The sequence below is a fragment of the Alosa sapidissima genome, chromosome 1, assembly GCF_018492685.1.
Source record: "Alosa sapidissima isolate fAloSap1 chromosome 1, fAloSap1.pri, whole genome shotgun sequence".
In the NCBI taxonomy this organism is placed as follows: domain Eukaryota; kingdom Metazoa; phylum Chordata; class Actinopteri; order Clupeiformes; family Clupeidae; genus Alosa; species Alosa sapidissima.
Window position 1 is genome coordinate 5,342,302 of NC_055957.1, and position 26,613 is coordinate 5,368,914.

Genomic DNA, 26,613 nt, shown 5'->3' on the forward strand with positions numbered 1-26,613 from the left:
AACGTAAAGGGGGCGCTTGAAGACGCACAATGGCGTGAAGTTTCGTGCACAATGACAAACAGGAATGTAACATTCTCGAAAAACAATAAGCAGAGTGGACTGCCATAACATCAGTGAAAAACATTACTGCAGGCTTCAACGTGGCTGCGTTTACAATTAGAAATGTCAAACAAATTTCGCCTACGTAGAACTCACGACTGCACAGTTTGCATACCGCTTTGTTCTTCTCCATAGTCTGATATACCCAAACCCTGAAGAGCTTCCATATCGAACTCCTCAAGTTATTAGGGCCTATCACTCGTATCTCTCATGTCGCACAGGTTGATCGCGTTGTCCTCAATTTTTTGGCAAAAAAACAGCAGCACAGCAGCCGATTGAAAAAGCTGTTTCCGGTGCGTAAAATTGGTGGGAATTTTCTTTTTAGCTTTCGCAATGCTTACTGCACTTCGGAATTCTTTGTTATTTTTCTGCTTGTTCCTGAGTTTTGTTACATCTATCTTTTTCATTTGTTTAATTTGTTTAAAATTAATAGTGTACATATTTGGTTAAAATCGATTCCCTATTTTAGTTTTCGAAACTTGTGTTGGTTGGTCCAATCGATTGTGCAATCGATTTTCGAACGTAAAGTGACAGCCCTAACACACACACACACACACACACACACACACACACACACACACACAAGGCTAACAGTATGGCAGACTTGCATTCAGTTTCTAATCTCCTAAACTCAGATTGACTGTGAAATCGAGCTAAATGCTGAGAAAGTATAAATGAACCGTCGGTCAGTCTGGCAAATGAAGAGTGGCCACTTGTCTTCACACACACATTCACACACACAGACACACACACACACACACACACACACACGCACACACACAGGGCTAAGGACGAAGAGTGGCCACTTGTCTTCACACACACACACACACACACACACACACACACACACACACACGCACACACACACACACACACACAGGGCTAAGGACGAAGAGTGGCCACTTGTCTTCACTGGGGCAACGCGAACGTAAACAAATGTTCGGACAGAAACAAACTCAGTGGATGGAAGGTCTGAGGGGCACCAGATACCCCCGATGGCTGCCATGCATGGAAAACACACACACACACACACACACACACACACACACACACACACACATTTGCTGGCACGCGCCAGCTAAGGATATCAGGACAGAAATCACAGCAAGGAGAAACAAACTGACAAACACACACACACACACACACACACACACACACACACACACACACACACAGACACACACACTTTCACACACACGCACGTACACATACAGCATCCTGGGCACCTCACACCCTGTGCCAGCTCACTCCATGTCCGAGCGCACCAGCTGGCACTGGGGTTGGCATGGCGTTGGCACGGCGTTGGCACGGCACTTTGTGGCATGTGCCAATGCAACTTTTTCCTTCTCTTGTTTCGAGACGATTACAATCACAAAGGAAAAAGTTAATGAAACACAGAGACAGAGTGGAAGGGGCAGAGTGTGTTTATGTGTGTGTGTGTGTGTGTGTGTGTGTGTGCACGCGTGTGTGAACGTGTGCGTGTGCGTGTGTGTGTGTGTGTGTGTGTGTGTTTATGTGTGTGTGTGTGTGTGTGTGTGTTTATGTGTGTGTGTGTGCGTGTGTGTGTGTGTGTGCGTGTGTGTGTGCGTGTGTGCGATAAGCAACAGATGACGGAAGCAAAGGAACAGAGCGGCTCGTTTGGTGCTCACACGGCGATGCCTTTGGGCGGCAGATGAACTCTCCATCAGCCCATCCAAAAAAGCGAGAGGAGGAGAGGAAACACAAACAAACGGAGAGAAGGAAAGAGGGAGGAGAGAGGAGAGTGAGAGAGGAGAGTGGGAGCGAGAATGAAAGAAAAGAGGGAGGAGGAGAGAGGAGAGGAGAGGAGAGAGGGAGAGAGAGAGAACGAAGGGAAAAATAATTCTGTCCAAGAACACGCCGACACATCGCAGCATAAACAGAAACCAGATCCATGCCAACCTGCTGGATCCAACCTGCTCTCTCTCTCCCTCCCTCCTTCTCTCGCTCTCTCTCTCTCTTATTCATTCTTTATCTCTCTCATTCTCTCTCGCTCACTCACTCTCTTTGTCTCCCATCATGCACATACACAGACAGACACACACACACACACACACACACACACACACACACACACACACACTTGCCGACCTCTACTGTGGGTATGTCCCCTGCTGAGCGGGAGTGTGAGCGCGATTGCTGGCGTTGGTCCAGACCGTGCCAGGCTGGCGTTGTCCTTTCAGCCCACTCTTCCCCTGCCAGGCTGCGCCACCCTCGTCAACACACACCTTACAAACCGCTCCGCCAGAACGCGCCGTCGCTGAATGACCACACAAATAAAGGAAGGGGAGGACGAGAGGAGGAGTGACCGCGTCCAACTAACTGAGGAAGGAAAAGAACAAAAGTGCGGGAAAATAAAGAACGGGTCGGATTTTTCTTCTTTTTTTTTGTTGTGTTCGTTTTCTTTCTCGGGCTGCAAGTTCGGCGCTACAAAAAGGCGTGAGTGTGTGTCGCTCCGTGCCGTCTGGGCTTTGTGCCGTCCCAGTGGAGGAGGGAGGACGAGAAGCAGGCAAGTATCCACATTCAAAACACCTTTTGTTGGCTTCGTTTCTGAAGCATAAAGGGACCACAACCGACCTGCCCAACTCTAGCACACAGCTGCCCCAAACAGCCTGCAAATGACCAGCTCCCGCCACTGGTCCCGCCGCGGCTTGCGTTTTGTCTATACGCTATTTCCTGGATCGGGTTTTGGCAGCGGAGCGACAGCTTCTGTGTTGGCTCCGAACAGGTCCCGCTCATCGCTGGGCGTCCGCCATCTTGCTTTCTGGCTGTTCTCGGCCACCTGTGCGGAGTCCTTCTGGGGCGGGCGTCGGAGCCAGGTCCTGCAGATGCCCACCTGAGTGGCACCTGTGCGGGCAGGTTCAGCACCACTCCTCCCTCTGCGCTGCCAGCACCCACTGCCAGGGGCTGACCAATCAACACGGGCGGTCAAGGAAAGGTATCACAGCAAAGGATCATGGGAAAAAAGGAATCTGGTGTCTTGAAACTGGGGGCCAGCAGAGGTGGTGGTGGTGGGTACACTTGGATTACTGCTGCACACCTGGAGACTGAACACGGATAAATGTGTGTGTCTGTTTCGACACAAAACCCTGTTTTGTTTTTCTTTATTTGAAAATGATTTTGATATTGTGGACTATATAAGGATTCTAGAATGCCATGTTGATGCCCGTCCTGCGGCTATGCCACATCAGACATGTAGGTTTAATACCTGGAGTCATTCATTTAACAGGGCCACCAAAAGAGCATTAGATTTTATAAAGATATTATCACGTTGTTTTGCTGGACAAATTACAACTAAAGTGTAAACAAACAAACTAGCAGAAACAACTCTGATGTCTGAGGTCTGGAGCACCAGCTTTAGCAGCAATGGCAAGTGGCTAAAGGATGTAAGATCCAGTGGGAGCCAAAATAAACACAGAGAACAACTGGTCACCCAAGGGCAAGCAAGGTCGTATGAAGGTTGTTCCTCCACCAAGAGGAAAGAGATGAAGAACCGAGTATGTTCCCTGCGCCTTCTATTCAGCACGGGAGCCAGGCACCTAGTTCTGGTTACCATGGAGAGGACACACGCCAGCCAGCCAGTCTCTCCCGTTCCTCCACGGTTACAGTAACCAACACGGAGCTAACTGTTCTTCCACGGTTACAGTAACTAAGACAGAGCTAACTGAAGAATTCTAAGCAGTGACACCTACAGGCCTCTCTCACAAAGCCTGCTTAGTGGATCTGTGTGTGTGGAAGTACTAATGAATAAGCCTGCATAGTGTATTTGTGTGTGTGGAAGTACTAATGAATAAGCCTGCATAGTCTATTTGTGTGGAAGTGAGGGCTTAAGAATGAGAGGGTTCATCTATAACATTGAGTAGAAGCAAGAGTGGATATGTATGGAGATATTTATAGCATTGAGTAGAAGAGTGCATATATATGGAGATATCTATAGCATTGAGTAGAAGAGTGCATATGTATGGAGATATCTATAGGGTCATTCCACGTCAATTCAACCAGGGCCCACGCACTTAGGTCTCAAAAATTCTGAAAAAATTACCAGGTGTACCTATGTTACCTAGGAGACACACTGTAAAATTACTCTTATGTAAGATCAATACTTTCCAAGATACAGCCAGTTTTATAGGGGGAGGGGGTGTCGATTTTGCTCGGCCTCTTTTTTTTGTCAAAGTTCACAAGCCCACAGCGCAAGAACTAAACCATGTAGGAGGCTCAAATTTTGCATGCTGGTACATAAATAGGAATAGTATGTAGTAAAATCGTCACGTTTGGTCTGGATAATCCTGCATGGTCATAGCTGTCCCTCAAAGTTGATACAAATTTTATTGGAGTTTCTGGCTGGGCTCTGTTTAAGCCTTCAGAAGACATATTTGTACTCAACATAGGCTCTTGATTTATTTTCCTTACTGAGATAAGTAGAAACACTCTCACAAAAAACAATGAACAGAAAATAAATCATTTCAGGGTCTGAACAGCAGACCTTACAAGTCTAAAAAATCATTTTGGTTCTCATTTTCAGAGCATATAAAACATATTGATGTCAATGGGGCATTTTGCCCATGTTCAGGGTGGAAAATAAAAAAGAAAGATTTGCATAAGACAAGTCAAATTGGTATTTTCAAAAAGAAGGGATCATGGAGAATAAAGAAAAACCTATTTAAAAAATCTTTGTATATTCCCACAGGGTGTTTGGGTGCTCTGAAAATGATAACCAAAATGATTTTTCAGACTTGTGAGGTCTGCTGTTCAGACCCTGAAGGGATTTATTTTCTGTTCATTGTTTTTTGTGAGAGTGTTTCTACTTATCTCAGTAAGAAAAATAAATCAAGAGCCTATGTTGAGTAAAAATATGTCTTCTGAAGGTTTAAACAGAGCCCAGCCAAAAACTCCATTAAAATTTGTATCAACTTTGAGGGACAGCTATAACCATGCAGGATTATACAGACCAAACGTGACGATTTTGCTACATACTATTCCTATTTATGTACCAGCATGCACAATTTGAGCCTCCTACATGGTTTAGTTCTTGCGCTGTGGGCTTGTGAACTTTGACAAAAAAAAGAGGCCGAGCAAAATCGACACCCCCTCCCCCTATAAAACTGGCTGTATCTTGGAAAGTATTGATCTTACATAAGAGTAATTTTACAGTGTGTCTCCTGGGTAACATAGGTACACCTGGTAATTCTTTCAGAATTTTTTGAGACCTAAGTGCGTGGGCCCTGGTTGAACTGACGTGGAATGACCCTATAGCATTGAGCAGTATGGAGATATCTATAGCATTGAGCAGAAGTAAGAGTGGATATGTATGGAGATATCTATAGCATTGAGCAGAAGTAAGAGTGGATATGTATGGAGATATCTATAGCATTGAGCAGTATGGAGATATCTATAGAGAAGAAGAGTGCATATGTATGGAGATATCTATAGCATTGAGAAGAAGAGTGCATATGTATGGAGATATGGGCAGGGCTACTGCAGAGGAAGCACAGGCCGGTCATGTGGCCTTATCAAGGTTCAAAGTATCTTTATTGTCCCTAAGGGGCAATCTGGGGACAGCCAGCAGAGAGAACACATTCATAAAGAGACTCAAATACAACATGAAGGCTCTTGAAACAGTAAACATGAACACAACATAAAAACCATTAAAAAAATAAGAACATAATAAATGGTACTTGTAAAAAACACTCATGTGAGAGTGTTTAAAAAGCTAGTGACAGTAAGTATAAAATAGTTCTTGTATCTATTTGTCTTACATATCTTGGACACAAAGCTATCAACATTATCAGTGAATAAGCATGTTTATCATGCAGTTGGCCAGTGGTTGAGTTTCCTGAATGTCCACAGCAGTAAGTATGTCATCATCCTGCTTTGAGGATAAGCAGACCTGTTATGCCAGCCTGGCTTTTCTACAACTTCCCGAAGCAAACAGCACAAAATACTTGACCACTTCTACATCTTAGACTGAGGAAAAACAGCTATAGATACAGACGGCAAGGGCCTTGCAGGAGGTTTGAGTTCTGTCAAGAACAGCCTCAGTATGACCTCTGACCCCAGAGAACTCATTCTATGGTTGCCGTGGCGGCCCATGCAGCGTCCCCGAGCTGGCACGCCAGACGGCGCGGGAATTTATGAGAAAGGCGGAGCTGTCAAGCGCATAATACACAGATGGGGCTCTGGACATGGGGCACTACAACGACAGGAGAGGAGAGGAGAGGAGAGGAGAGGAGAGGAGAGGAGGTGGAGGAGGAGGAGAGAGGAGGAGAGGAGAGAGGTGGAGGAGTGGGAGAGGAAGAGAGAGGAGGAGGGGGAGGAGAGGATAGGAGGGGAGGAGGAGGAGGAGAGGAGAAGATGAGGAGAGAAGAGGATGGACATAGGACACGACAATGACAGAAGAGGAGGAGGAGGAAGAGGAGGAGGAGAGGAGAGGACACACACACACACACATAGTGGAGGGACAGCAACACACACACACGCGCACACACACCACACACACACACACACACAGTGGAGGGCCCCCGCAACACACAAACAAAGGTTTACAAAACAGGGCCAACAAGCAAACAAACAAACAACAGAGAGACGTTGACATGATGTCCATGAGCCGACACTTCAGCCAGGCAGGGTACAAGACAAGCACAACTCAGCCAGGGAACGTAAGCACAAGTCAGTCCTGAGGAGAAACACTGAGAGGAAAGCTCTAGAAAGGCCTTCTTCAGTGTCACCAGCCCCCCCCCCCCCCCCAACCACCCCCATCCTGTTAAAGGAGAACTCTGATCATTTTTCCCAAAGATCTCTATTTCTCAAGGTCACCAAGTACTGTTGGTAAGAAGAAAAAAAAAACGAAAACAACCGGTTCTACCTAGCTGAAACGGTTCTACCTAGCTGAAACGGTTCTACCTAGCTTGAGCTGCCAGGCAGCTACTGTGCTACATTCTGGGGGCATGTTCATGTTTACAAACAGATAGTTCGGTTATTTTCGTGTCACGCAAAGAAAGAGTTTAACAAGAAATCCAGAGGGGGGTGGGGGCAGAGTAGACAGCTTTAGAGTGAGGAGGCGAGCTAGAAACCAGCCTCAAACTAGAGAGAATAAAGAGAGAGAGAGAGAGAGAGAGAGAGAGAGAGAGAGAGCATAAAGCATAAAGAAAAAGAATTACAGTCCTAAAGCGCGTGGGCCTGAAGAAGGCTTTGATATAAACGCTGAGTATAGTTTTGAGCTTGTGGAGGACACTCTTCCCATAATGCCTACTAATTCCTCAAACAGACATCTTCAGCAGAGGCCTGGCCAGCAGAGCTCACAAACAAGCAAATGAGAGGAGAGAGAGTTTCAACTGCACTCACAATCCACCACGGAGGAGGTCAACCACAATAGCTGCTCAGCATGCATGACAGAAGAGGTCAACCACAATAGCTGCTATTAGTGTACTTTCCTGCTCATGTTGTATTTACGCCACAGTCACATGATTTAACTTATAAAGCCAGAGCTCCATGTTGTGTTTACGCCACAGTCACATGATTTAGCTTATAAATAAGTCCGGCTCCGTGTGTCACAGAGACAGGCCATGGCTGGCCACAAGAAGCTTGCTGAACCTGTTGTGCAGAAGGAAACTGCTACCAGTGGGCAGTGCACACTGATGAAATCTACTTTTGAGATGTCAACACATCCTGCCCCAGCAGCAGTGGTGGTTTACTAAATCCCATTTCTGGGGTGATAACATCACATGACTTAACAAGTTATCGGAACTTGTAGGTATGAATAAACCTTTTAACAAAAGGTAACATTTCACTCAAACATATTAATTATGTTTTATACCATTTCTCCTATTTTACACTGAGCAGTGCACTCAAATGTATTATGTCATATACCATTTGAAAGGGCAATTTCTCCTAATTACAATGGTGGCTATATTTTATTTCTGCCATGTAGGACGACCACCCAATAGGCCCCTAATAAGCCTTTTTGTGCCACAAGGGCATCGAGCATGAAGAATGAGAATGTCGAATGTCTGCAAATGGTTAAAGAAAGGCCGAGTTAAGATAAATGATTTATGTAATCCGTTACTATCATATGACTATGTTTATGTTTGGATTACGAAATGTATACATTTTGACAGGGAGTCTAACAGTCGTGTCATGAAATTGTAATTGTATTATACAAAGACACGTTGTTATTATTGGCTGTTCAGTAACTTATGTTTACATTCATATGCAGGCATGTGGCCAGAGTTTGTAGGAGAAAAGCCGGGTTTTACCTGCCACGACCATTTTCTCCGGCCTGCCTTTCAAGCACTGCTCTTTCGTGGGTAACTCTGTCTTGTGCGCCATGCTACAGTTTACAAGAGACACGCAGAGCGCAAGATATGCGAGGGACGTTTGAGCTTCACTGAACATCAACAAACATGGCTTCCTTGTAGCCGTCCCCATCGCGCTGTCTACGCGCCGCGCTGCGTGGTGCAGCTTGGGAGGAGCGGGGGAACAGCAGCGAATCGCTGAGCGCATGAATATTCATCAAGCGCGAACGACGTCGCGGACTGAATATTAACTAGGCAGAGGTTAATATGACTTTGGCACAAAAGCCGACCGAGCAGTGTGTGCAGCAGAGAAATTAAATTAAAATAAATATCCACATTAAGATCGCCGTTCGGCATGTAAATTAACTTACACCCCCATTGGACCGGCTGAGCATTAGAGCAGTGTGTCTGTGTGGGTAGCGAGACAAGGTGCATTTCTTTGTTCATTTTTTTTCAATGCAATGAATTAATGTTGGGAAAATGTCTGAGCTCGAAGCGAATTTACCCTATCTAAAATATTTATCTGGAATGCATGTAATTAATGCAAAAATAACAAAATAAATAAATAAATAAATCCAGTTCTTATAGGCTATGCATGTATTCTGACGGAAGGGGTTGGCTGTACTTTATGAAGACTTTGAATATTCAATTTAGTTCAATGTTGTTTATTTACATAGAACAATAACAATTACATCTTATCTCACAAAAATATATTTTTTTATTCTTCAGAGAATAGGCTAGGAGTGGCAAGGCCAATCTCTAAGTCTGTTATATTGGTAGCCTGTAGGCCTATATGTTAAGAATTGCACTTACGTAATTACAGTTTTTTACAATTGTTTACACACGTTTTGAAAACTCTGTCTATTTTTTCAAAACACCACACACAAAACCCATAATTGCTCACACAAAATGCAAAATGCCTCAAATCTCCAGCAAAATGACACACAACATTCAAAATGTCAAAAACACATCTTTAAAGCAAACATTCGCCTCACATTACAAACACTTTTGTCATAATTTGACATTTTGGATACATCATGTACACACTGTTGCTCAAAACCTAAAGCTCTTCTGTCTTAGGCTTTCTATATGTATTTCCATACAAGAGTGAAAGTTACGGTATCAACAAAGAGAAGTTGAAATACACAGTAAAAATGCAAGCAGTATTGAAACCAAAAATAGTGATTTTTCCCAAATAATTTGCTGTTGAAAAAAACTGTAACAAAACATTTCAGGTGAAGACCGAAGGCTTTCTAAGCTCAAAGCTCTCTGGTGATTAATGAGCATGTTCTAGAGCCTACTTTATGGGTATGCATCATGTGCCAGTGAGCTATTGATATTCACCATACAGTCTGGAGTCAAAGAGAAATTATATTTCCTCTCTAAGTGTGTGTGTGTGTGTGTGTGTGTGTGTGTTTGTGTACATATGTATGTGTGTGAGAGAAAGAGTATTATCTTTGTGTGTGTGTGTGTGTGTGTGTGTGAGAGAGAGAGAGAGAGAGAGAGAGAGAGAGTAATATCTGTGTGTATGTGAGTGTGTGTGTGTTTGTGTATGTGTGTGTGTGTGTGTGTGTTTGGTGTGTTCTGCAGAGGAGTTCACTCATGATGATATGAGGGGTGCAGAGGGGTCATAAAGGGGAATCTGTGAAGCAAATGTGACAATTAGACCCACAGCACAACCAGCACAGCGTCACCACAACCAGCACAGCACCACCACACACAACCAGCACAGCACCACAACCAGCAGATAGATGATAGATAGATAGATACTTTATTGATCCTCAAGGGGAAATTCATGTACAATTCAAGCACAGCACCACCACAACCAGCACAGCACCACCACAACCAGCATAGCACCACCACAGCACCACCATACACAGCACCACCACAGCACCACCATACACAGCACCACCACAGCACCACCATTAGGTGACTATGAGGTCTGTCCTGCTTGCTCTCTCCTCTCTATAGAAAGTAGGTTTGTTTAGTGAGTCATCTGGACTCAGATAGACAGTGGGAGTAAGAGAGAAAGAGAGAGAGGGAGAGAGAGAGGGAAAGAGAGAGAGGAAGAGAGGGCGGGAGAGGGAGAGAGAGACAGGGAGAGAGGGAGAGAGAGAGAGAGGGAGAGAGAGAGAGGGTGGGAGAGGGAGAGAGAAGGAGTAACAGAGAGAGGGAGCGAGAGAGGCAGAGAGAGAGAGGGAAAGAGAGAGAGAGGGTGGGAGAGGGAGAGAAAGAGAGGGAGAGGGAGGGAGAAAGAGAGAGAGAGAGAGAGGGAGGGAGAGAGAGAGAGAGTGCACTGTAAAAACCCCAGGGACCACAGCCACTGCTTTCCTGACATGTTCCACTTTCCCATTTATATCTAAAAAAACACACAGGGCCATTTATCTGTGTGGTGTGAAAATGTGATTAGGGATATTTAAATGTGGGCTACGCCATGAGTTTCTTTGAAGTTGTAGGGCAGAAGGTAAGATGGAGGCTAAATGGGGAGTTTCCACAGTGAGTATTGTTGAAGACATCTGAGGCTCTCAAGAGAGGAGTACATCTTATGGTTATGGTTATGGTATTTAGCAGACTCTTTTGTCCAAAGCATATAAATAACAACAATACAAAGTTAAATTTAACAGTAAACAATTAAAAAAGTTGGTAGGAGAATAGCAAACAACAACGTCAACTCAATCAATAGCCTAATCTTATGTGACTATTCAGTCATAAGTTACAGCGACATTTTAGCATTTGTTTAGCATTTTCTTTGTTTGTTAGTTTGTTTATTTATTAATTTATTTATGTATTAACATTGGCTGTCGCATATGCAAAGAACTAAATGGTCTAAAAGATTTGTGTGCATGCACATGAGTGTTTTGTTGTGAATGTGTGTGTGTGACCGTGTGCATGTGTGGTGTGTCTTTTTGTTTCCCCAAACCAATACATAACGAAACACTTATGGGTAGTTTCATGTCTCTGTATCTCAGTGCATATTATTAATGAACACACTTAGCAGCACAATATATTGAAAGTGCAATAATACCATATGGCGATATTTTTCAGTCTTTAGTCTTTTTCATACTTAAATTGATGTTTCAACTTCCACACATCATATGAACTCAATTTTACTGTGGGAAGAAAACTGGACCACATATGTTATTTAATATGTTACAACTCTGATATAGAAAAAAGTGCAGACATAATTTTAATAGAAATGGTGGGTATTCGAAATACAGTAGGCCAAATTTCTGTCAAATAAATTAAATAAATTAAAAAAATAATTAAATTAAACAATTAAAAAAAAAAAAAAAAAATCAGAAATATAGCTGACCTAATTGAACTTATTTATCAGAGGTCATACTTCAGATATGCATCAAGCAACAGTCTACTAATAAAATGTTGAAATACAATTCAAACATCATAACTGATATACAGTTGTAAAAATGAATAACTAGTTTCCCGTCAAACATTGTTGTCCACTGCAACACATTTTCTATAAATATGTTGTTCTATAAATATTCAATAACCAGTTGCCAGATTCAACAAAGAAACAAAGAAATCTAAATAATGATACTGTAAGAACGTTTCATTTTTGGGCCTTGTGAGAAAACCCCACTCTTCCCACACCATAACCTAATGAACACCTCTACTGGAAGCCTTTTAAGAGGGCAAACAAATGAACATACCAAAAAAGCTTGCTGCACACAGCTCTGGCATATTGCTGCACACAGCCTTTGAGCTTTTGGTGCTCTGGCATCTGTGGCATAATTGTGGCTGTTTTGGTCTCTCATTGACGACCCGCACCAGACAGAGATGGGATGGATGCAGGAAAACAAAGGAGTTCATCACACACACACACACACACACACACACACACACACACACACCAGACAGAGATGGGATGGACGCAGGAAAACAATTGAATCTTGAATTTCCCCTGGGGATCAATAAAGTATCTATCTATCTATCTATCTATCTATCTAAAACAAAGGAGTTCATCACACACACACACACACACACACACACACACACACACACACACACACACACACACATACACACACCAGACAGAGATGGGATTGACGCAGGAAAACAAAGTTGAGTTCATCATCTGAGCAGTGGCCTTCTGGTCCATTCACCTGCTGTCAGATGCTTACGCTGAACCACGTACACACACACACACACACACACGCACACATGCGCCCACAAAGACAAAGCTCCATTTAAGTGACCTTGCTGCTATTTTGTGTGTCAAGTTTAGAGGTCAAAGATAATCCCATCAATTGTTAGAATGTTGACAGAGCGCGAAGACAATCACACACACACACACACACACACACACACACACACACAGAGGGCCAGCCTGAGCTCCACACACACACACACACACACACACACACACACACACACAGAGGGCCAGCCTGAGCTCCACACACACACACACACAGAGAGGGCCAGCCTGAGCTCCACACACACACACACACACACACAGAGGTCCAGACACACACAGACACACACAGAGGACCAGACACACACAGACACACACCGAGGTCCAGACTGAGGTCCAGACACAGCTGACCCTATTTGGGCTCCACTTCCCTGGAGTTGTTCATGTACAGGTTACAGGTTCACTGTAAAGGTTAAAGGTTAAAGGTTACAGGTTAGTCCGTCTTACATTTTCCAGTGCCTTCTACTGCACACAAGAACAATGGACAGCAAACCCTGACTAGCTCAGCGTCAGTTGGACGATTACTTAAAAGCAAAGCGCTCTGAGGTGTTTATTTTTAGTGCGTTCACTGGCTGTGGAGGTCACAGTGTCAGCAGTGTCCGCCTGCTAGTGGTGCCACCACCTCATGTCCAGCACCTCTTCCCCAATCCCATTTGGGGATTATCTGGACAGCCTGTTAGCTCGTTAGCCAGGGTTAGCCAGGTAAAAACGTGAAGGAGCAGTGGACACACACACACACACTCACACACACACAAACACACACACACATACACACACTCACACACACACACATACACACACCTTTGTACGCATACACACACTCACAACCTCTCATACAGCACACACTAACGGACACACACACACACATGCACACACACCTTTGTTCGCATACACACACTCACAACCTCTCATACAGCACACACTAACGGACACACACTCACACACACACCTTTGTATGCATTCACACAGTCACAATCACTCATGCTAGCACATACTCATGGACACACACACACACACACACACACCTTTGTATGCATTCACAAAGTCACAATCCCTCATGCTAGCACACACTCATGGACACACACACTTACTCATGGACACACACCCTTACTCACGGACACACACACACATACGCTCACACACACGCTGCCCCTTTTCATTGGTTGGCTCTCTCTCCACGCTGCTGTGGTTAAGACAGTCTTGCCCTACATACAGCAGGCAGATTACACCGCACTGATAATCCCACAGTCATCCCGGGCATGTGCCATGTTTCATGCCCGCGCCACCACATCCGAAACTACCCCTCCAGTCCCACCCACCTTTAAGGCCTCATTGCCCTCCCACGTCCCCGTAACTGCCCTCCCATCCTCTCCAACCCCCACCCCACCACCTGGTGGCAACCCCTCTTCCCCCACAACTCAATCCCAATATGCTGGTCCCTGCTCTTAAACCCTTTCCTGGGACATGGGTCCAGAGATTAGGGTTAATCTGGCCTGGTGCTGCTGGTTGCAACCCATTCCCTCCCTCTCTCTCTCTCCCTCCCTCTCTCTCTCTCCCTCCCCCATCAGAGGAAAGAGGCTTTGAGGCGAAATCCTTTTTGGTTTTCCCTGTTCTCATGCAGGACTAGTGTGTGTGTGTGTGTGTGTGTGTGTTCTCATGCAGGACTGGTATGTGTGTGTGTGTGTATGTGTGTGTGTGTTCTCATGCAGGACTGGTGTGTGTGTGTGTGTGTGTATGTGCTCCAAAATGAACATGCAAACATTCAAATATCTCAAAATGCATCACGCTGTGCAGAGCCTCCCATCATGCATCCTTTGTGTTCACACTCTTCACTCCATTCAGTCAACTCATCATGTTTATGCTCATGTATGTTGATGCTTATGTACATACCAACACCACCACCACCACCAACACCACCACCAACACCAACACCAACACCAACACCACCACCACCAACACCAACACCACCAACACCACCACCAACACCAACAACACCAACACCAACACCACCAACACCAACACCAACACCACCACCACCACCAACACCAACACCAACACCACCACCAACAACACCAACACCAACACCAACACCAACACCACACATGCGTTCAGTTGCAATGCTTGCATTGCACCAACATTCCAAAAACGCTGCCCCATTTAAGCTACTTCCTGCACAGAGGTCAGTGAGTGGCTTGGCATCGTCATGACGATATGACGGATGGTGGGACCCTCTATACCCCCCCCCCAACCCCCCCTTTTCTGTCTCTCGTCATGACGATATGACGGACCCGTCAGGAAGCATCTCTGTGTCCCTACAGTCCCAATGTCCCCGGCACAAAGCCCAGCGTGGAGAGGACAGGAAGCATCTCTGTGTCCCCACAGTCCCAATGTCCCCGGCACAAAGCCCAGCGTGGAGGACAGAAGCGCAGGACCAGACTGGACACTGTGGCTCTTTTCACTCGGCCCTCTCAGGCCCTGAGACTGGGGAAGGGCAAAGGCCAATTCAGCCCAGAGCGAGGGCAACGCAGCGAGAGCCGCTCCAAAAGGAGACACATAAAGAGATGCTGGTGGGGTGTGTGTGTGTGTGTGTGTGTGTGTGTGTGTGTGTGTGTGTGTGGGGTGTGTGTGTGTGTGTGTGTGTGGGGTGTGTGTGTGTGTGTGTGTGTGTGTGTGTGTGTGTGTGGGGTGTGTGTGTGTGTGGGGGGTCAGGGGAGTATAGCAGCCCCAGATATAGGCCAGCGTTTAAGTGCTCTCCACTTCAGGAGAAGAAAGACATATCCCTGAGCTAAGTAAAGAGATAGCGTGGGCTGCTGGCGTAAGAAAAGGATTCTTTTTTCATTCACTGATGGTCCCTGCTCAGATTGTTCTGCGTCTAATGTCATAGACTTATTACTACCATGAATGAGTCATGGGCTGATATACATTAGACCAAAGAACAGGGTCATTGCATTATTGAAAAATAGTTCCACCACCTGGCATGTCTATACTTAATGTAGTCATTTTAGCCATACTGTATATAAAGTACACAGAAGAAGCTTAGCTACATTACATACAGTACTTAGCATGTATGATCGCTTAAATACACCTCCCATTACATTACCTACAAATGCACAGGATGCCATTGTGCACCATTGTGGAAATAATCCAGAAATTCTTCCACAGCCTAGCAACTGCTCTGAATTTAGCAAACAACTGCACGTCTCTCTTGAGATGTACCATCGAGTGGGGAATATGTATAAGGGCCGTGGAAGAGGTCATGTTTTAGTTTAAGAGCCTCTAAATAACCGTTAGAATCAATTTGTATCTCTTCTGTCTGTGGATGCCGGAATATTATGATTATTATTGGTAAAATACTGTAGGTATGTATATTGGATTTATATTTTAATTTCAGAAGAGTACAGGAATTTTGCCCCATTGAGTTAATGCATCTCTGGAGTATATCACGCGCATCCTGAAAAAGTCCAGGTGTTGAGCCCCGGTGTTGAGTCCAGGTGTTGAGCCCAGGTGTTGAGCCAGGTGTTGAGCTCAGGTGTTGAGCCCAGGTGTTGAGCCCAGCTATGTTGAGCCCAGGTGTTGAGCCCAGCAGGTGTTGAGCCCCGGTGTTGAGCCCAGGTGTTGAGCTCAGGTGTTGAGTCCCGCTATGAATGCAATCATCTTTTTTTTTTTGCGGTTTTCTTCCAAGCACAAGTGATTTCAATGAAATGCCACAACATTGTCTTTTTCCATTTCATTTTGACATGGACGTTGAATTAGTGACTGCTTGGGTTTGCGTGGATTTGCTCCCCTTCTTCCGAGCGAAGACAGATGCACAATTTTTTAACATGGCAGAAAAAAGCCTGGTGCAACAGCGGAAGTGGGTCAGAGAGTGATTTGTTTAAAGATGGGAGGGGGGAATCTGGGTCATGAATGTGGAGGCTGCAGGGGTGGTGTGTGTGTGTGTGTGTGTGTTGGAGTGGGGGGTGGATTGGGGTGTGGTGTGTTTTTGGAAGCTGTGGTGTGTGTCTAACTGCAACACTGCAGTGCACCATGTTACAGGACTCTCTCTCTTTGTGTGTGTATGTGTGTATGTGTGTGTGTGTGTTTGTGCGTGCCCCCTTGCAACCTAAATGTGAGGGTGCAGTCGAGCATCACACACATCACACACACATCACACACACCCACACAAATCACACACAGACACACACACATCCACCATCCCATGTCCCTCTGGTATTCCTAAGTCACCTCCATCGTTGGGATGGTGGTCTCTTCCAGAGAGCGAAGTGCTTAGTGCGTGTAGAATAGAACCATGGCATACATGGCATCTGAGCGTGAGCACGAGCGTGTCTCTCAGTCATGTGCACCCAGTGACCTTGCTCATGACGGGCTCCCATGCTCATGCCAACGGGGATGTGGGGAAGCAACCAATGGGAAGCAACCAAATGGCCTGAACAACCAATAAGAAACAACCCAACCAGTGAGGAGCCAATGGGAAACAATCAAACCAGTGACTGAACCAATGAGAAGCTGTGAGAGCATCACACTGAGGACCAACTCTACAATTAGAATAGAAAGACGTGCGTGTTTACTGCATGTTCCTTAAATAAACACATTTTTCTAACCAGGCTAATATAACAACATACATATCAAAAAATATTATCCTGCTAGTTTACAGATGCCCTGTGCAATAACGTATCCATCCTTCACAAATACACGCACACACACACACAGGCATACTGTATGCACATGTTCTTGCACACACACTTTTACCATGTGTAAAGAAGCTTGTAGTTGTAGTATTGAGAGGTGTATGAAAGAAAATGTTGATTGCGTACAGGGTCATATTGTTGAAGGTGAGTGTGCGTGTGCGTGTGCGTGTGTGTGTGTGTGTGTGTGTGTGTGGCATCGATCAGCTGGCAGTGAACTGTGTGTGTGTACCCTGCACCCTCCCAGCAATGGTAAAGCATCCGTGGCCAATGTGCCAAAGGCTAAATGAAGAGGAGGAGCTTTTCATCGTGAAAAACAGATTTGTGCCTCTAGATCTCAAACCGTTCTGAAAATCTGAAGGCACAATTCAAATATGGATAACTCATTATTCCGTTTTCAATATTCTGTGTTGAATTCTGTGAAGGCGTCTGCCTTCTTCAGCCTTTGATGCACGTTATGGCCCTAAATAGTGTGACTCAGAGGCTCAGAGAGCGAACCTCCAGATCCCGCATAGCAACCATCTCTCTGCTCCACACCCAATCACGACGGGGCCCAAATCTGCTGCTGCACATGCGATCCACATACTAAGAGGTGACACATATAGGAACACAACACGGGATCTACTGTACATATTAAGAGGTGACACATATTTACAACAAACATATTTAAAGGAACACAACATGCAATCTACATATTAAGAGGTGAAACATTTAAAACAAATATTTAGAGGTGACATATTTACAACAAACATATTTAAAGGAACACAACATGCGATCTACATATTAAGAGGTGAAACATATTTAAAACAAACATTTGAAGTTACAAAAACAATTCGGGAAATTCGCTTATTTGCTGTTATAGCCCCAGAGTTGTATAAGAGGATACAGACCCTGCTCTTCCCTGTGCGTGTAATAACCCAGTCGGACACCGTTAGCCTAGCTTAGCATAATACTCTGGAAGTGGGTTAGACCAGTGAGCCGAGCCCATAGCTACAACTAAAAGGGAACTAATGAGCTTATTTCCCAAAAGGCTGGCGTGTTCCGTTCAGACAATACTCAGGTATACATGCTGTAAATTCATGTCTGTGTGAAAGTTTTTCACTTTTCACAACGTTCATGTATTTATTAGCTACCTGATGCAACGCAGGACTATTGAATGCATGTGTGCGTGTAGTTGAGAGAGAGACAGAGAACATGTGTGTGTGTGTGTAGGTCAGAGAGAGAGTGAGAGACAGAGAACATGTACGTGTGTGTGTGCGTAGGTCAGAGAGAGAGAGACAGAACATAATTTATTAAGTATCATAGAAGGCCGTCTCTGTTCATTACATTTTTAGTCTTAGTTTGTATTTTATATTTTTCCAAATATAATTATGTATATATGTATTTGTGTGTGTGTGTGTGTGTGTGTGTGTGTATGGGCCCTGATTTTTCTTGTTTGTGCATGTATTAAATACGTATTAAATACATGCATGCATTTTATTTACAATCAAGTGTGAACAGTTGTTATAAACCAGAGTATGTTGCTACCTCTCACCCTACACGCACACACACACACACACACACACACACAAATACATATATACATAAATATATTTTATTTTTTATTTTCTATAAAAATATAAAATACAAACTAAGACTAAAAATTGAATGAACCGAGACGGCCTTGTATGATCCTTAATAAAAGAGTGGAGCATGACGCAGTGCTTGCTAGAGCCGACCCCGGAGGTGGCTGTGTTGCTGCTGCTGCTGCTGGCTACTGCTGGCTACTGCTGGATTGCCCCTTGAGATAGCCACAGAGCTGCAGCACTGGTCAAGGACAGGATTCAGAACTGCAGTACTGGTCAGGAACCGGATTCAGAGCTGCAAAGTTGGTCAAGGAAGTTCAGGTTTCTGAGCAGAAGCAGGATTTCTGCTATGCCCCCCCTCCCCCTCCTCCTCCTCCTCCTCAACGGTTTACAGAAATATCTAAACGGTGCTTTTTCATTTCAGACGGCCTTGTTTTTGTTGTCCTGTCTTTAAATAGAATCAAGGAATCGACGGCCCTGAACCTTCTTATCTCATCATCTATTTGAAGTGAACAGTGACATTTGAATATTTGAAAATATTTGATCAGATTAAATAATGTAAATGTTTCTACTGAATGAAATGCAACAGCAAACATAAAACACCACTGAACTATTATAGCTACATACTGTGAGTCTTTACAGATATAAATGCTGTGACATATTATATGAAGTCAAATCTCCAGGCAGATGGTGAAATTTCAGTTCACGGGGTTCAGTTGCTAACCCTTTCTACACTGCTGACACTGGCCAATGGGGGACGGAGTAAGAATCTGTGTGTGTGTGTGTGTGTGTGTGTTTCTCTACGTTTGTGTGAGTGTTTGTATGCATGTCAAGCACAGTGTCGTCTTTACTGCGACCAGGCCAGGCCAGGGACTGAACGCTTGTCTTTTCTAACGAGGTGGTAATCCAGCTCAAACGCTCCCCATTCGCTAATCCCCCCCCCCCATCAGATTACATGTTCTATGGAGAATGTACGAGTCTGTGCGTCGCAACACAGGAAAAGATGCCGCATATTTACTGTGTGTGCTACCAGCAAATTGCAAATAATAATAATAAAAAAAAAGATGTGAGATTATACATAGACACATTAGGTTTGCCATATTTATCTTTTACCAAAAACATGCATAGAATATAATTCACAAGATGTGGAGGAGATTTTCATTGTTAACAAAAATGTACCTTACGATTTCAAACAATGATGCAGATTTTGGGGGAAATTAAAATTGGGGAAAATTTGAAATTGCATTATCAAATATTCCAATATTTGATAATGTAATGTTATGTATAATATTTGATAGTTTTTTTTTTCATTCAATATTCAGTGTTTAGTGTTGATCTGTTTCAGGCATTTTGGCCATATTTTATATCTGTTAAAACTGCAAAACAAAGATTAAAAACACCTTACAACTATGAATCAGGACAGAACATAGTAATATTGTTTAATATAGTAATACATAGTAATAAAAACACTTTTTTGATTGCTCTTTTAGAATTATATTATAATTGTAGGCCAAGATGTTTTTTTTAATTTTCAACAAAACAAAACAGTACAAAAGAAAACAATAATTTCACATTTATTTCACTAATATTAAAGTAAAAAAAGGAATTGTAGTTGTATTGTGTTCCTATACGCGTGGGAGGGAGGGGGAGAGCATTTGGATCAAGTCTGATGTCAGGTGGGGGGAGGATGAGCCAGCGGACAGCGGGACGGAGGAGGGGGGAGGGGACGCGTGCCACATCATAGGAGACCCCCCCCCCCCCTCCTCGGCTCTATGCATCAGATCAGCTGATCGCTCCGAATGATGGAGCGGGGCAGGTTCAAAGGTCAACCCCCACATTGTCAAAAGCCCTGCTGCCTCTTCAGAGACGCATGCATTAATATACATTCATCAACGCTGTCAGCCTGCAACACACACACACACTCCCCCGTTGCAGTCCAGTGATACGTCTTTGTATTGTGTGTGTGTGTGTGTGTGTGTGTGTGTGTCAGTGTACGTAAGGGTATAAGTTCTGTGCGTATGTGTATTAATCCTTCCAACCATGTATGCATGTATGTGCGTGCGTGCATGCTTCCATGTGTGTGTGTGTGTGTGTGTGTGTGTGCGCATCCCGGGCAGAGGGGCTCTCCCCTCCCCCCCTGCATCCCCCCTGCCTGTGTAATCCTGGCCAGCTGGCCCTAGTGGCTAATCTCCCCGCACAGATCAGCTGGGCTACGCATCCAGGACAGCACAGGCCAAATAGGGGTGGGACAGCCCGTGTGTGTGTGTGTGTGTGTGTGTGTGTGTGTGTGCGCGCATGTGCGTGTGTGTGCGAGGTGAGGGGTGGGGGTGGTGTTAGAACAGAGAGCATAAATTGAGACGGGAGCATGTGCATCGCGCAGTGTTTCTCTGTGTGTGAGTGTGAACGTGTGCATGCGTGTGTGTGAAGCTGTGGATGTTCGTTTGTATGTATGTATGTATGTATGTGTGTCTGTGTATGTGTGTGTGTGCATGTCACCTTCATCCTCTCCTCTTTGGATCGCTATACATATATACCTCCGCGATTATATATGTATACTCAAATGGGCTCGTCCTCCTTTCTTCCCCAAAACAGCTGGATTATTTAGCAATGCTTTAGGGGTGGGGTTAGGAACCAGGAATTCTGCTTTTTTTTTCATGGGTGGTAGGTGGTGGGCAGTATTGATTGAAATACCCCCATCTCCCTCTCCTCTCCCTTTCCCTCTCTTCTCTCCTTTCCTCTCTCCTCCTCTCCTCTTGCACTGCATGCGTGGCGCCTACCTGAGCCCCAGTGTGTGAGCGCGCTCCATCTCTGCACCTCCAGTCTTTGTGCGTCCCCTCTCTTCCGCCCTTCTCCCCAGGAGGAGTCTGGGAAGGGGTGGGAAGGCATCTCCAGGACCCCCTGCTCGGATGAAGGAGAAACCAACAGAAGAACCGAAGAAGATCCAGGAATTACAATTACATCTCTTTCGCAAGGATTTCAGTGCTGCGTATAGATGCACACTTCCTGCATTGGTTTTGATTCGACTGTGTTTTTTTTCTTCTATATTTATTTATTTTTTTTAAAAACAAGGTGTTTTTTCAAAAGCGAGAGGTCAGTAGGAGAACAGGTTTTGAGGGAAAGGAATTTGCGGTTGATCTGGGATGTAGGACCAATCTTGATGTGTTTATGTATGTCGGATCCTGAGATATTTTTATGTAACAAACAGCAGATTGTTTCTGTTCTGGCTTGTGCGTGTTTTTTTACCCTTAGGCTGGTTTTGAACTACCATTCGTACGTGTTTACGTGAGATAGAGAGAGGATGGAGAGAGAGAGAGAGAGAGAGGCTGTACTGAGAGATGCGAGAAGTGGGGGAGGGAGAGAGAAAAAGCAAGAGAGCGAGAGGGAGAGAGGGAGGGAGGGAGAGTGGAAGAGCGAGAGAGATAGCGACATAGCTAACTGATATGCAGACACGCTAGCTTTTGCTGTTGATGTTCCTGTGGACTTGCACGCACTGTAGAAATCAGGCAGACAGGTCCAGTGAAGGGAGAGGGAGCGCAAGAGAGCTACAGAGCTGGACATCTTTATGTAAGCCTCTCACACACACACACACACACACACACACACCTCACGCCATCATCCTTTGTTTCGCTACCAGCAAGAAGCTCTGCAGGAATGAGCCACTGTAGCTACCAGGTACCAGGCTACTCTCCTCCTATATAGGTTAACAGAAGGAGCCTCGTCACTCTCTCGCTCCCTGCCTGGTGCTCGCCGCTCGGCTCGGCTTCCTCACGTTGGCGTAGGTACGTCCGCCTGTTTACAGGGGGAAATCAGGATGCGCCTGAGACTGGAGGTCTTTGCTGCAGTAGCCTGTATTTACATAGACGGGGCTGGCCGCTGGCGGCGCCTTCCTGTTCCAGTGCATGCGTGTGGATGCAGGAGGGCATGCAGGAGCGCTACACGACTGTGTCTGTGACAGGGCTAAGGTTGCACGGCATGCTGCTGTTCTGGGAGGTTGCTTTAAAAAAGGAGAGAGATTTATATGGGACACATTCATGTGTGCAAGCTTGCACACACGCATACATGTCACACACGCACGTACCAACGCATGCCGGCGCACACACGCATATACATGTCATGCACACGGACCAACGCATGTATGTGTAGCGGGAGAGGGAGAGGTGCGGACAAACAACAGTAGCAAAGCTGTATATATATATATATATAGATCCAATGTGTATTTGGATCCACATTTGCTTGTTTGTGTTTGTGTGTGTGTGTGTGTGTGCGTGCGTGTGTGTGTGACTGAAGACGTGAAGACCGCAGAACAGCAGCAGAACCGAACACAGGAGGACAGGTGAGAAGGGTAGAAGGACAGGAACACACACACACACAAACACACACACACAGGAAGAATTAGGGTATAGACCAAAACCTCCATGTGTAAGGCAACGCAACCTGAGTGGGAGGCAGAGTTAGTACAGGAGGGGGAGAGAGGAACCAGAGGCAAGGGGCAGACACATGCATATCCTGTGTACATAGAGGGAGATGGAGAATATATGGATGGAACTTGGCTGGAGCTCTTTGTGTTCACAGTGGACCTTGATTTAATTTCAATACAATTAAGGCACGCGGTGAATGCCAAGAGAGCGGCCGGTATAGCGTCTCGTACCTGCGCGCGCACGCCCGCCCGCCCGGCGGGGACGGATCACCTGGACTCGCTTGTCAGTCAGGACAGTGGACCGGGTCAACCAACCATGTGGCAGGATATTCTGCTGGTGCTGATCAAATCAAAGGATTGTGTCCACACAGATGACCTCCATAGCGGAGACACACACACACACACACACACACACACACTGCTCTGAATTGTCCTGTGAATATCATCTTTGCCTTCAACTGCCTGCTCAGGCTGAAATGGTGAATTTTGCCGTTTGAATAAAGTATTTTCTATGATATACCCGTTTGCATTGCAGCTCTGTGTATTAGCAAGAAATTATTTCCATTCAATTATTTCCACCACGTTGTACATTCCCCCAATTACTTGTAAAGTGTTTTTTTCTATACCTGCGATATTTAATTTGCCCATTTCCCGAAAAAAAAGATCACGCAGGTCGCAGCCTACAATTGCTAAGAGAGGGCCATATGATAGAGGTGGCACTCTGAGATGCACTGGTTAAACATGGACATTGATAATAATGAAATGAAAGAGTATGGTAGCCTACATTGTACTACATTTTTGAGGAAACTGCAAATCCGGGATATATACCTTAATTTTGCTTATAAATAAATTTTCCATCACGCAATCAAACAATGTTTCGGAGGTTGTGGGTTGACCTACATTTCTGCTGCACGCGGCGCATTATTGTCGTGCTTGTGAGCTAGGGTAGCCTACGACAAAATAATTCCATCTTCATGTCTGAAAAATGTTATGATTATTTTCTATAACATTATTTACTGGTAAATTGTACGACTTATTTATACACACAACGGTTGTCCAAGGCCTCTCAGAGCTCTTTGCCATAATGTCGCAATCTGAAATACCTACCCCAAACAAACTTTGGCTTTGATAGCCTACGTTTAAAACGGAAGCCTAACGACAGCCCGCCTTGTCGATCTAAAATAGCTAAAAATAGACTGGGCAATCCTATTACATTCGACATCATCCTGCTTCATATAGCTCTTGGTGTGATGGGGAATATTTTGGGAAATATACCCGTTTTTCCTCTGAAGCGAAGGCTACGTTAGGGAAGGCTTTATTGATGTATGCTTTATTTTTTAGGCTTTTATTTTTCATACGCAATAAATCTGCAAAATATAAGCAATGTGATGAACAAATGAGGGTTGCGCGGCTGTTGTCGCCATGACCCTTCCGACGTCAGTGACCTTTCCAGGCGAACGAATAACTGAAAAGTGATAAATGCATTATATGAATCACTAACTGCGACACTGCGTTCATTTAGAGCCCTACGCTCTAAGAGCGTGACATTAAATTCGGGCTCTAAGCAATAGGCCAGTTTAGGCTGCATATCTGTCCGCGCCCCTGTTTGGACAATGAACGTCAGATACGCTGAGCACAAAGACAAGTTGACGTGGCTTGGTGCAGAGAACTGAGCCTGAAATAAAATGTAAAAAAACAAAACAATGCTCCCGTATGTAGGCTATTGTCTTACACCGAACAGCTAGTTATTTGACGCATATTATTTTTGCAATAAAAAATGAATCAGCTCTATTTTCATGGGGCCTAGCCTATTCCTCTCTAATGTTCAACCCGTTGCACCAGTCTTCACCATACCATACCCACCACACTATTTAATAGCCCTAAGCCTTAATTTGTTCTACTAGGCTACAACATTAGACACCATAGACTATAAGCAACTCTCCAATCTCCACGTCTAGGTTAGGCTATGCACAATTCCAGAACATTTAGGATCGAGTAGGCCTAGACCAAAAAAACATTTTGCATGAAATGTATGATACAGTTTAAGATAGGCTATCTCTGACTCAAAGTGTAACAAACTGGCACATTTAATTACAAGCATGTCAGACTAGGCCTAGCCTAGGCTACATGATGCGCAATGGGATTTAGATCTTTTTTTTTTTTGTAAAAGGCGACAAAACAAATCTGACGCTTGTTCCGAAAACAAAACCAACCTGGCAAACCGTTATGAATTCGTTATGGAAATATAGCTCGGGCGAAGCATGACCAAGCGGTGTTAATGGGAGACGAAGATGGATGCGTTTATGGTAATGAACCGCGCTTGCAGTGTCTGCATCATGCATGGCGCATTTTAAATCAGCATGTCAACTGACCGACGGGGGCGGAATTAGGCCACTCGGCAAATTGTCTGTCCCAAACCAAACAGTCAGATCGAAGCTTTTGTTGGGTTACCAGCCGTCTCCTGAGATAATCAGCATCGTACGAATCAATAAATAGGCTAGCTTTAACCAATGCATGGGCCATGCCGGTCACCAACGACATATAGGCCACGATTTGATGAGCCTCTCTCGCTCTCCTTACAAACAGCAGTGAAGCTCTGAAGCATTTGACGGGCGGCGATGCTCACAAGCCTAAGCCAATATTAGGGCACCTGTCTGGGGGATGAGTTTACTCAGACTGTTCAATCCTTGCGTCCCCTTGCACAGTTTGCATACAACACCACCGTGTCAAATTATGAAAATAGTCAGGATAGGCCTATAGCATAGGCTACTTTATCCATTATCTGATTCCATATTCCAGTATGTAGCCATCAATACCTGGCCCATATTAATAGGCTAGTACATTACTGACTATATTTCTGAACTCAGGACATTTTGAATTCTTGCCTAATTTAGATTCACTGAAAGAATTTTTTTTTAATTTACTTTAGGCTACATCAGAACAAGCCTACCAGAACTTGTATCACACACAAAAATCCTTGGATCCTACCATGAACATATCCCATAGCAAAGAAATATGGTCCTTTAGTGAATGAGTTTACAATATCATGGTGATTTTATAATACAAAAGACTAGTAGACTCTTGGGTCTACACGAGAACATGTTTTCTGAAATAGCCTGGCCATGCTATGACTTGCTCAGGAAAGGCAGGACATTTTAATATAGGTCTGTCCCAAAGGGTTGAGTTAGTGATCTTTTATGAAACTAAAATACTGTAAGCATCAGTAATATTGCAAGTAGGCCTACCATGTCTAAACTAGGCTACACAACAGAGGCATGTGCCAAACTACCAACCCCAAATTGCCCTCCAAAAAGCTGACATTACCACC

The 26,613-nt window shown here is 44.7% G+C and overlaps 1 protein-coding gene across 1 annotated transcript in view; it reads right to left on the reverse strand.

Annotated features, from left to right (window-relative positions):
• The window catches only part of si:ch1073-358c10.1 (peptide methionine sulfoxide reductase MsrA 1), a 53,379-nt gene extending 44,493 nt beyond the window's left edge, over positions 1–8,886 (reverse strand). Inside the window, exon 1 of the mRNA XM_042094137.1 lies at positions 8,370–8,886. Coding sequence (XP_041950071.1) covers positions 8,370–8,616 — 247 coding nt within the window. The 5' untranslated portion in view covers positions 8,617–8,886. The remainder of the gene's footprint in view (positions 1–8,369) is intronic.
• Between the last annotated feature and the right edge of the window lie 17,727 nt (positions 8,887–26,613).